General features: G+C 36.5%; 1 protein-coding gene across 2 annotated transcripts in view; it reads left to right on the top strand.

Annotated features, from left to right (window-relative positions):
* The window catches only part of LOC127868093 ((E3-independent) E2 ubiquitin-conjugating enzyme-like), a 62,990-nt gene that overhangs the window by 35,795 nt on the left and 14,511 nt on the right, over nucleotides 1-12,684 (top strand). The window contains exons 13-18 of one of the 2 annotated variants that reach the window (XM_052409687.1): nucleotides 178-382; nucleotides 4,287-4,427; nucleotides 5,272-5,411; nucleotides 8,980-10,310; nucleotides 11,242-11,336; nucleotides 12,314-12,376. In XM_052409687.1, coding sequence (XP_052265647.1) covers nucleotides 178-382; nucleotides 4,287-4,427; nucleotides 5,272-5,411; nucleotides 8,980-10,310; nucleotides 11,242-11,336; nucleotides 12,314-12,376 — 1,975 coding nt within the window. The remainder of the gene's footprint in view (nucleotides 1-177; nucleotides 383-4,286; nucleotides 4,428-5,271; nucleotides 5,412-8,979; nucleotides 10,311-11,241; nucleotides 11,337-12,313; nucleotides 12,377-12,684) is intronic. The other variant, XM_052409688.1, reaches the window with a different exon arrangement.

Consider the following 12,684-nt stretch of genomic DNA (forward strand, 5'->3'; position numbering starts at 1 on the left):
GAAAAATGCTGATAACTTCTATCAAGCGTTTATAGGGGGCATAAGTCATCCTATGGTGACAGCTCTTGTTTTTTTTCTAAAAACAATCTTTGGACCCATCATGAATTTTAGGAGTAATTGACTTATAGGCTTTATTTTAATGTCAGAACACATAAAAAATTGTGCTCCCTTTTCTAGTATTGACACCCTTGGTGTCATCAACAGAGTGTCAAACCTCTTCAAGGGTCACCCAGAGCTTATTGTCGGCTTCAACACGTTCCTCCCACCCGGCTACAAGATTGAGGTACAGGCTAATGAGATCAATGTTCATCAGCCAGAACAACAGACGTCCATATCCATGCTGGATCACATGGCCCAGGCTGCCACTGCGTGTCAACAGCATGTAAGTTCTTGGAGGGGTTTAAAAGACCTTGTAAAGTTGGGAGTCCTGGGTCTAATTTCATAAACATATTTTAGTCAATATTCTGACTCGACTTTATTATTCCCAATTTTTTAGATGAGTTTTACCATCATACTCAATTCAATGTTCATTTGAGCTTTTTTGAGTTTTGAGTCTGACTAAACCGCGAGTTTGATGTTTGATTAGGAATATGTGCATATTATTACAGCTGTGATTAGATAGAAATTGTTCTTGAGTTGATAGACATTCTCAGTAGAGTGGACACTCAAATCTCATGCGTTTAGCAAAAAATAAGAATGTTTATGATACTGAGCCCTGTAATACAGTAACAATTTGAACTTTTTCATGTCATGATTTCTAATTGACAGGACATCTTTCTGACAAAAATTGGTAAAACTCATTAAATTCAGTCAAATAAGGGTGATGTGGTAAGTATTTAAATTAGGCATGGTTTATCAGTGCATCATATCAGGTGATAGCTCTTGACTTAATAAGAGTACAAGATGCTAGTAGCATGTATTACATTTTCTACAAGCACTGTGGATTGCAGACATTATTTAATGCATTATACTTATGAAAAAGTTTACTGTAAACTGTCATTTTTAGCTCATTATTTTTTTTTAATGAGCTTTTTGTCATCACCTGAGCGTCTGTGTCAGCGTCTGGTTAAATAATGTGTGTAGTCCACTTTTCTCATAAAGTATCAAAGCTATTGCATTCAAACTTGGTACACACACTAACTATCATAACTGGGACTGGGAAGGCAAAGTTAGATTACTCTGGCTGGCATTTTGACATAATTATGTGCCCTTTTTATGTCCTCCACCCACTATAGTGAGGGACATATTGTTTTTGCCCTGTGTGTTGGTCTGTACGTTGGTCTGTTGGTCTGTTTGCTCCAACTTAAACATTTGCAATAACTTTTTCAATATTCAAGATAGCAACTTGATATTTGGCATACATGTGTAACTCATGGAGCTGCACATTTGGAGTGGTGAAAGGTCAAGGCCATCCTTCAAGGTCAGAGGTCAAATATATGTGGCCAAAATCGCTCATTTTATGAATGTTTTGGCAATATTGAAGATACCAACTTGATATTTGGCATGCATGTGTATCTCATGGAGCCGCACATTTTGAGTGGTGAAAGGTCAAGGTCATCCTTCAAGGTCAAAGATATAAAAAAAATCAAAGTGGCGCAGAAGGGGACATAGTGTTTTTGACAAACACATTTCTTGTTATACTTAGAAAATTAAAAATTTGGTTCAGTTTTGTGTTTAGGTCCACTTTATTCCTAAAGTATCAATGCTATTGCTTTCATACTTGCAACACTTACTAATTATCATAAGGGGACTCTGCAGGCAAAGTTATGTTACTCTGACTGGCATTTTGACAGAATTATGGTCCCTTTATACTTTTGAAAAATTTGAAAATTTCGTTAAGTTTTGTGTTTTGGTCTACTTTACTCCTAAAATATCATAGCTATTGCTTTCAGACTTGGAACACTCACTAACTATAATAAGGGGACTGTACAGGATAAGTTGCATAGCTCTGGTTGGCATTTTGACGGAATTATGGCCCTTTTTTGACCTATTAACTTTGAATATTTGGTTACATTTTGTGTTAAGATCCACTTTACTTCTTAAGTATCAAGGCTTTCACTTTCAAACTTCAAATATTTTCATACTATCATGAGGGTAATGTACCTGGCAAGTTGACTTTGACCTTTGAATGACCTTGACTCTCAATGTCACATTATTAAATTTTGCTAAAATTGCCATAATTTATTTATGATCAGATTTGATTCATACTATGACAAAACAACACTTACCTGGCATACTACAATAGACTCCACCCAAACCATCCCCCGCGCTCCACCCCAGAATCCCTCCCCCCCCCCCCCCCAAAAAAAAGGTTTTCTTCCATTTTTTATGCCCTTGGATCGGAAGATCGGGGGCATATTGTTTTGGGCCTGTCTGTCATTCATTCATTAATTGTGTGTGTCCCAAAACTTTAACCTTGGTTAAAGTTTTGCAATAACTTCTTTTTTTTTTCTTATTTTGGAAGATAATGTAATAAATGACCACACCCCCACACTATAAACCCCTCTCCACCCCCACCCCTCCCTCATTTTTGATTGAAGTATTGAGATAGGTCCCTTCACATTTACAAAGAAAAATAGATGAGCAGTCTGCATCCGCTAGGCAGTGGTCTTGTTTATGAGTGGCATCTTCTAAAATATTTGTTTCCTAAAAATCATTCTCCGCCGTACTGAAACCTTAACATTTTGTTCTTAAATGAAAATGCTTCCACCTACAACTTTTAAACTTCTTATGTAGATGCACGTTGATAAGTTCTACACGCGACACCCATTTGCGGGTCATTAGGTCAAAAGTCAAGGTCACTGTGACCTCTAAAAAAATATATTCTGACAAGCTTTCATTTATTCTGCACCCCCAGTCGAGCGTTGGCAACCGTTATGCTGTGCTCTTGTTGTTGACACAAATATGCACAAATCTTAATACCAAATCTGAAAAAAATCTGATTTTTTGTGTGCATTTTCATTCAAAAAGAGCTATTGTCATCACCTGTGCGTCAGCGTCGGCATCTGCGTTGGCGTCTGGTTGAAGTTTGTGTTTAGATCCACTTTTCTCATAAAGTATCAAAGCTATTGCATTCAAACATGGCACACTTACTTACTATCATGAGGTGACTGGGCAGGCAAAGTGAGATAACTCTGGCTGGCATTTTGACAGAATTATGTGCCCTTTTTATACTCCACCCCCCACCCCCTCCCCCTTTTTATGCCTCCGGTAGGACAGCATATAGCAGTTGAACTTCGAAGAAGAGGGGGTATATTGTTTTGCACATGTCGGTCGGTCCGTCAGTCTGTCCGTCAGTCTGTCGCTCCGTCGGTCCGTCCGTCCACCAGATGGTTTCCGGATGATAACTCAAGAATGCTTAGGCCTAGGATCATGAAACTTCATAGTTACATTGATCATGACTGACAGATGACCCCTATTGATTTTCAGGTCACTAGGTCAAAGGTCAAGGTCACAGTGACTTGAAATAGTAAAATGGTTTCCGGATGATAACTCAAGAATGCTTAGGCCTAGGATCATGAAACTTCATAGGTACATTGATCATAACTGTCAGATGACCCCTATTGATTTTCAGGTCACTAGGTCAAAGGTCAAGGTCACAGTGACACGGAATAGTAAAATGGTTTCTGGATAACGCAAGAATGCTTACGCCTAGGATAATGAAACTTCATAGGTACATTGATCATTACTGGCAGATGGCCCCTATTGATTTTCAGGTCACTATGTCAAAGGTCAAAGTCACAGTGACTCCAAACAGTAAAAAGGTTTCCGGATGATAATTCAAGAATGCTTACACCTAGGATCATGAAACTTCATAGGTACATTGATCATGACTGGCAGATGACCACTATTAATTTTCAGATCACTATGTCAAAGGTCAAGGTCACAGTGACAAAAAACATATTCACACAATTGCTGCCACTACAACTGACAGCCCATATGGGGAGCATGCATGTTTTACAAACAGCCCTTGTTTTAAAGTATATAAGCTAAAACAAATTTTAAGGTCAAGGTCATCCTTCAAGGTCAAAAGTAAAAAAATACAATCCAAGGGAAGTAATAAGCTATAAAAGGGAGATAATTTCTAAACCTGCCAATGATGTATTAAAATTTTATTTCAAAGCGGCGCAAAAGGGGGCATTGTGTTTCTGACAAACACATCCCTTGTTGATTAAACTATTGAGATAGGTCCCTTTACCTTTAAAAAGAGAACTAGATGAGTTTGCACCCGCTAGGTGGTGCTCTTGTTGAGATATTAAAAAAATTGTGTTTTTCCCATTTCTCAGCAGGCAGGGGAACACTACGAGGCCATAGGTCAGGTGTACAGCGTTCAGCCGGATGGAATGGTCAAGGTCTGGTGGCCTAGCAACCAGTTGACCACCTGCTATCCTCAGGAGCTCTTCATTCCAAACGGGGATTTTGACGATGTATGCTGAACTTAGAAAATTGTTTGACAAACATTATGTTTCATTAACTTTTCATTCTTAGTGCTGTTTACATATAACTGATTGATTTCTTTTGCAAGGCTTACAAAAATATTATATTTGAGCCTTATCTGTATTCAACACTTTAATTGTATACTATTTAATCCATCATAATTGTTTGTGTTTTTTTATGCCCTCTTTCAAAGAAAACGGGGCAGATAGTGATCGGACTGTCCGTCTGTCTGTCTGTCCGTCTCTCTGTCCTTCTGTCTGTCTTTCTGTCACACTTTGCGTATAGGTTTCGAAAAAAGCTCATAACTTCTATGTCCTTTGAGATATAACCTTCATATTTGGTATGCATGTGTAAATGAACAAGGCCTTTCCATACACACAAAAGATTTTACCCCTGAGACCTTTACCTTGAACTTAGGGTCCGCGTTTATGTTTTGAAATCTGCGTTTAGGTTTTGAAAAATGCTCATAACTTCTATGTTCCTTGAGATATAACCTTCATATTTGGTATGCATGTGTATATAAACATGGCCTTTTCATACGCACACAAATTTTGACCCCTGTGACCTTGACCTTGAACTTAGGGTTCGCGTAAAGGTTTCAAAATCTGCGTTTAGGTTTCGAAAAAAGCTCATAACTTCTATCAAGCGTTTATAGGGGGCATAAGTCATCCTATGGTGACAGCTCTCGTTTCTGTATAAATTTTGAAAATGAATACTAGTTTAAAGTTCACATTACCACTTATGTATACATTAAAGCAAACTTTTCTTTTAAAAACTGCGTGTTTCCTGCAATTGGACTGGCAAGTGAAACTTCAACCAATTAACAATTTTCAGGGCCCAGGCGGTTCAGAAGAATCCAGTGAGCTTTCAAGCATGGATGAAGAAGATGAGGATTCTGACGGCAGCTGGGAGACAAAATCGGAGGAATCAGTCTCTGGATCCGAGGAGGAAAATAACGCTTACACAAATGACAGGTAAACAAGTCCAATTTGGGAATCCGAAATGAACAGAACTTTTTTCTTGAAAAAGTTTTCTTGTGGCTTTTATATTAACACAAATTGGCAAAACTTGCTAAACAAAATAATTTTTGCATATTTTGACCTATGGACGACAGTGAGTAATGCAACAGTGCATCAATAAACATGCTGTTTAAGTTACAATTTAGTGCTTTGAATCAGCACTTGCTTATTTCAATAGTACAGCTTTGCTGCATATTTATGAAGAAGTAACACCTGTGTGTACTTCTAACAAAAGTATTCAAAAGACCATTGGACAATTTTAGAATTTTTGGCGAGCATGTGTGTCTTATTTCAAGCCCTGTGCCTTGACCTAAAGTTTCAATTTTTGTAATGAAATATCATCAGAGAAATGATAATAATACTTTCTTGAGACCAATGTGACTTTAATATGTGATGTTTATTTGTTGATTTCAGTGTATGATTGAACTTTTATTTCATGACTTGCCATATAAAACATATTCTGAGACTACACATCAAACCTTACTGACAAAAAGAGAGATAAATCAGATGGTTTAGGTCACATAACTGTTGCAGTTAATTCCCTTTTTAGCTCATCTATTTTTTGAAAAAATTTTATGAGCTATTGTCATCACCTTTGCATCTGCGTCGGCATCCGGTTAAGTTTTGCGTTTAGGTACACTTTTCTCATAAAGTATCAATGCTATTGCATTCAAACTTGGTACACTTACTTACTATCATGAGGGGACTGGGCAGGCAAAGTTAGATAATTCTGGCTTGCATTTTGACAGAATTATGTGCCCTTTTTATACTTAGAAAATTGAAAATTTTGGTTAAGTTTTGTGTTGAGGTCCATTTTATTCCTTAAGTATCAAAGCTATTGCTTTCATACTTGCAACACTTACTAACTATCATAAGGGGACTGTGCAGGCAAAGTAATGTAACTCTGACTGGCATTTTGACAGAATTATGTGCCCTTTTTATACTTAGAAAATTGAAAATTTGGTTAAGTTTTGTGTTTAGGTCCACTTTTTTCCTAAAGTATCATAGCTATTGCTTTAATACTTGCAACACTTACTAACTATCCTAAGGGGACTGTGCAGGCAAAGTTATGTAACTCTGACTGGCATTTTGTCGGAATTATGGGCCCTTTATACTTGAAAATTTGGTTAAGTTTTGTGTTTTGGTCCACTTTACCCCTAAAGTATCATAGATATTGCTTTCATACTTGGAACACTCGCAAATGATCATAAGGGGACAGTAAAGGACAAGTTGCATAACTCTGGTTGTCATTTTTACGGAATTATGGCCCTTTTTTGACTTAGTAACTTTGAATATATGGTTACATTTTGTGTTTAGATCCACTTTACTTCTAAAGTATCAAGGATATTGCTTTTAAACTTTAAATACCTTCATGCTATCATGAGGGTACTGTACCTGGCAAGTTGAATTCGACCTTGACCTTTGAAAGACCTTCACTCTCAAGGTCAAATTATTAAATTTTGCTAAAATTGCCGTAACTTCTTTATTTATGATTAGATTCGATTGATACTTTGACAAAACAACTCTTACCTGACATACCACAATTGACTCCGTCCAAACTATTCTCCCCCCCCCCCCCCAAATCCCCCCTCAATCCCCCCCCCCCATTATTATTTTTTTAATTAAAGATCATTAATAAATGACCACCACACCCTCACACCAAAAAAATAATTTTTATGCCCCCCATAGGGTGGCATATAGCAGTTGAACTGTCCGTCAGTATGTCAGTCAGTCTGTCTGTCCGTCCGAAAAAAACTTTAACATGGGCCATAACTTTTTCACTTTTTAAGATAGCAACTTGATATTTGACATGCATGTGTATCTCATGGAGCTGCACATTTTGAGTGGTGAAAGGTCAAGGTCATCCTTCAAGGTCAAATGTCAAATTTATGGTGTCTGTCTGTCCGAAAACTTTAACATTGGCCATAATTTTTTCAATATTGAAGATAGCAACTTGATATTTGGCATGCATGTGTATCTCATGGAGCTGAACATTTTGAGTGGTGAAAGGTGAAGGTGAAGGTCATCCTTCAAGGTCAAATGTCAAATATATGGTGTCTGTCCGTCCGAAAATTTTAACATTGGCCATAACTTTTTTAATATTGAAGATAGCAACTTGATATTTGGCATGCATGTGAATCTCATGAAGCTGCACATTTTGAGTGGTGGAAGTTCAAGGTCAAGGTCATCCTTCAAGGTCATAAAAAAAATCAAAAAAAATCAAAGCGGCGTTCTCATGAAGCTGCACATTTTGAGTGGTGGAAGTTCAAGGTCATCTTTCAAGGTCAAGGTCATCCTTCAAGGTCAAAGGTCAAAAAACAAATAAAAAATTTAAAAGAGGCATTATCATGAAGCTGCACATTTTGAGTGGTGGAAGTTCAAGGTCAAGATCATTCTTCAAGGTCAAAGGTCAAAAAATAATAATTCAAAGCGACGTTATCATGAAGTTGCACATTTTGAGTGGTGTAGGTTCAAGGTCAAGGTCATCCGTCAAGGTCAAAAAAAAAAAATAAAAAATTTCAAAGCGGCGTTATCATGAAGCTGCACATTTTGAGTGGTGGAAGTTCAAGGTCAAGGTCATCCTTCTAGGTAAAAAAAATAAATATAAAAAATTCAAAGCGGCGTTCTCATGAAGCTGCACATTTTGAGTGGTGGGAGTTCAAGGTCAAGGTCATCCTTCAAGGTCAAAGGTCCAAAAAAATTATAAAAATTTCAAAGCGGCGTTTTAATGAAGCTGCACATTTTGAGTGGTGGAAGTTCAAGGTCAAGGTCATTCTTCAAGGTCAAGGTCATCCTTCAAGGTCAAAGGTCAAAAAGATTATAATTTCAAAGCGGCGTTATCATGAAGCTGCACATTTTGAGTGGTGGAAGTTCAAGGTCAAGGTCATCCTTCAAGGTCAAGGTCATCCTTCAAGGTCAAAGGTCAAAAAAATAATATTTCAAAGCGGCCTGCTCATAAAGCTGCACATTTTGAGTGGTGGAAGGTCAAGGTCATCCTTCAAGGTCAAAGGTAAAAAAAATAAAAAAAATAATTTCAAAGCGGCGCAATAGGGGACATTGTGTTTCTGACAAACACATCTCTTGTTTTTTTCAAACATGGTTAAAAAACACAAATATTTATTTTTATTATTTTATTTTTGAAATACCGTCCAACCATCCCACATAAGAATCCCCCCCCCCCCCCCAAAAAAAAAAAAAAAATTTTTTTTTTCATTTTTTTGCATTTGTGGAAGATAATGTAATAAATAACCACACCCCCACACTATACACCCCTCTCCACTCCACCCCTCCCTCCTTTGTGATTGAAATTGAGATAGGTCCCTACACCTTTAAAAAGAAAAATAGATGAGTGGTCTGCACCCGCAAGGCAGTGCTCTTGTATAGTATTTGTACTTCATGACTAGTGAAATTTTAAGGCACTTGTTTGATGGGACAAGTTGATTTAAAAGTTGATGTAGAGTTCTTATATATATATTGTTGCAAATTTTATATTTAATGAACAATTTATTCTGTATTTTTCCAGACCTCAGATAATCTATGCAATGACTGACACCAAAAAACTAGAATTGGATGTTCTACTTGACCGCGCCAGGTTGGCAGTGACAGGTCTACTCAGCATCTTCCAAAACGTCTCTGGTCCCTTCCTAAACAACTCAGATCAGGTTTTCCAGTATGTGCTCTCGATATTCAAGAAGTGCAGGGACATAGAGAAGATTATGCAAACGAACTTCTTCAATGACGACGAGGTTTCAGATCTGATTTCGAAAGTGAAGGATGAAATAAGGAGACAGAAGGCTTCAAAGCTAGCAAGACAGGTTGCTGACATGTACAAGCATAACACTGGTAATGTTAGTAGTGCTACAGGTGAAACAGGGCAAGGGAATGAGTGTGCCGATAGCATCGGTTATAAAGTGGCAAAAGAGCAAACTGAAGAGTTTGGGAAAAGATCTAGTGCTCGCAATGAAAATGATGAAGCAGCCAAAAAGATTTTGGCGGAAAATGACATTAAAACCAGTACTGCTGATGGAAATACCATACCTGTCAAAGAGAAAGCTGAAGAATGTATAGCTAGGTCTTGTGTAACTGATGAAAATTCAAATGATAAAGAAAAGGTAGAAATTGTTGAACTAGTAAATGGTCAAGTCGAGGGTGCTACAGGGAGCAATGTTGGGGAGATAAATCTCGGTGATCTTGTGAATCTTATTCAGATGATCGTAGAAACATGTGATAACACAGAAGATGACTCAATGGTAAAGGCTATAGTTGAGAACGGGATTGCTGCAATAACTAGTGATCAAAGCCTGATGAAGGCACGTCGGGAAGCCTTGGTTTCAGAGTTAGAGAAACTTGAGCCTCAGAAGCGGGAAAAATTGCAACCTGTGCTAGAACTTTTAAATATGTCAATTATTAATAGCCCTTCTAAGTCAGAAGAAAATATGGCGTGTCCAAATTATGTAAAAGAAGTCAGAAATCTGGCACCAAATCATAGTAATTTATGCATTCAGGTGTGCAACATTTTGAAAAACAGACTGTTGCATATCAAACAGGAGTTATACCGGAGGTGGATCGCATATAAAGGAGGTTGTGATGATAAAGAGCTTGCTAATACACTTTTCGGACAATTTCTCAAGGCCAGTATACGCCAGGCTTTGAAGGACGATAAAATTAACAAGTCTGTGTCAAATGCTGTGGAGCCCAGTACTGCAGAGGAAACTGAAACTGCTGATAGCAGAGCAGATAATTGTGAAGTCGGCAGTGCAGATGAAAGCAAAGATGTTTTGGAAAATTTGCCTTCAGACGTCCTTTCCTCTTGTGAAAAGACTTCAAATGCAGATGCATGTGGTGAGCTTCAAAGTAAGTATGATTTGTTGAATTATTTCTTATTAAAATAAAATGTAATATTTTGCAAGTATTTTGGATTAAGTTGCATTGTACTCACAGGTACTTTTATAACATATTATTATTATATATATCCAGGGCTTTTTTTCTTGATTTGGGGAAAGGGCCTGGGCTTCAATTTTGGGGGAAAAATTATTGACAAAATTGAAAAAGGGGAACAAATGTCCCAAATTAAGCTTGTAATTTGGGAAAAATTGCCTGATTTTAAAGAAATTATCTTAGGGGAAGGGGCCTTTATAAGGCCTTTGAACAGAAGGAAAAAAAGCCCTGATATCATTACACATTTACAATAGTTAGTTTCCCTATGCAGCTCTATGGCTTTAAATTGAGTAATTATAATATTGACAACTTGAAAACGTTTAGTTACCAATTTTAAAGTATTTGGCAGCAAAATATGAAGACTTTACAATGCAAATTATCCCAATTTTAGGGTTTTCCCCTGATTGGGCCAACAAAATCACTGTGATAATATTATTTTCAATTTATTATATACCTTTCTATGATAAAAACAACAAATACTCCTACAACAATGTTTATATTTGACATTAGTATACATTTGTACTTTCACAAACGGAAAAGAAGTTAAATGTGGGGGTAAGTATGGGCATGAATACTACATAATATGACCTAGACTATTCAGTAAGAGTCTTGAGGATGTCAAACAAAAAGAATAAAGATGTTTTCCAGTGTTGCTCAGAATGTTTGGGTTATGCTTGATACATGACACCTAACAGTTGACAATTTTTACAGCTCTTGAATATGAAAAGGGATTTTCCACTGAAATGCAGAATTCATATTGGATGCCTTGTAATTAACTGTAGACACACCCAAACATTTTAGTAAGAATATCTATGGGTATATAATAATGTTTTGATTCCTGCTGAAGGGTTCCTGGTATGCAGTGAGACTCCTATCCAGCACAGGTTCCACTTTGAAACTCCTCAAGCCAGCAAAAGGTTCATCACAGCAGTGAGGAAAGAGGTAATCCTTTCAGAAGTTGCAATTCAAATGTAGCTTTAATAAGTTAACCCTTCGCTAGGAATTAAGGAAGTGGGCTTTCAAGGCATAGTAGATTACGTTTTAAATTAACTTTTGAAGTTCCTGCAGACTAGTAGCAGAAAAATGCTGGTTGTATATTAAAAAGGGGGCAATAACTCTTGTTATATCAAAATTATTTTTACCAAATTATGAAGGTGTGCAAGATCACATTCTGGTTGATATGTATGCAACATGCAGCCTTCTTAGCAGCAATACTCTTTGAGTGACGTTTAACACAAGTTAACAAGTAAAATAATTTTTTTTTAAAGGGCCACTGATCCCATTATATTGAAAATATCAAATCTGAAGTATGAAAATATACAAGTTGACATGCTGTATTTGATATATATATATATACAGTTTTATCCTTATAGCAACAATTCTTTTTGAGTTATATGCTAAAAAAACTGTGAAAGAGATGGCATTAGCATATACATATTCCCAACCCCTCATAATGTAGGGGTATTAAGTTGTGAAATTACGATTTACGAATGTGCAGACTATATGATTTTCACATCTAATGACATGCAATATGTGTAAAAAAGGGGATATTGTATTTTGATTGCAAAGTGATCAAAGTTTTCAATCTTATTTTAGGCTTTGTGATTGTATAGTTTTAGTGTCTATAATATGAACAGTTATACTTAATAATTATATTTAAACTCAAATTATATGATACTAAAAATGCAGAAACAGTAAAGAACTGTTAATGTTACAAAGATGCTAGTATAAGGTAAATGTCATTTTACAAATACGCAGAAGTGGTTGACTATTTAATTGTATTGTAAAGCTTAGAACTTCACTTTCATCATGTGTGCAAGATTTATTTAGATATTCAACTCCCTGTCTCCTATAATTGAGTTATGAACACACGGTTTCCATGTGTGAAGGAAAATGTGCTGAATTTCTCTTAATTACAGTGGAGCTTGTTGGAGCGTGGTTTACCAGAAGGCATCACTGTGAAAGTGTTTGAGGAACGAATGGTATGTTTTCTTCCAGAATTGTTGGCCATCACAATTTACCAAGTCAGATGTGAAAATATGCACTGAAGTCATACTGAAATATGAGCTAAAAAGATAATTATGGTCATACTGAGTAAAAAGAGTAAAGGCATAACTTAAAAACAATTTAGTGGAATTCCATAAACATGAAGTTAATTCTTAGGTTGCATAACAAATTTACCTGCTAATTTTGGCCAGAATTTTTGCCCCATTTTGCTGCTTAAAGATTTATACTTTGTTCCTATTTGACTATTCCTAATTTTCCTTGAATTTTTTCTTGAAATTTTTTT

This window comes from Dreissena polymorpha, chromosome 2, assembly GCF_020536995.1.
Source record: "Dreissena polymorpha isolate Duluth1 chromosome 2, UMN_Dpol_1.0, whole genome shotgun sequence".
NCBI classification, from domain to species: Eukaryota; Metazoa; Mollusca; class Bivalvia; order Myida; family Dreissenidae; genus Dreissena; species Dreissena polymorpha.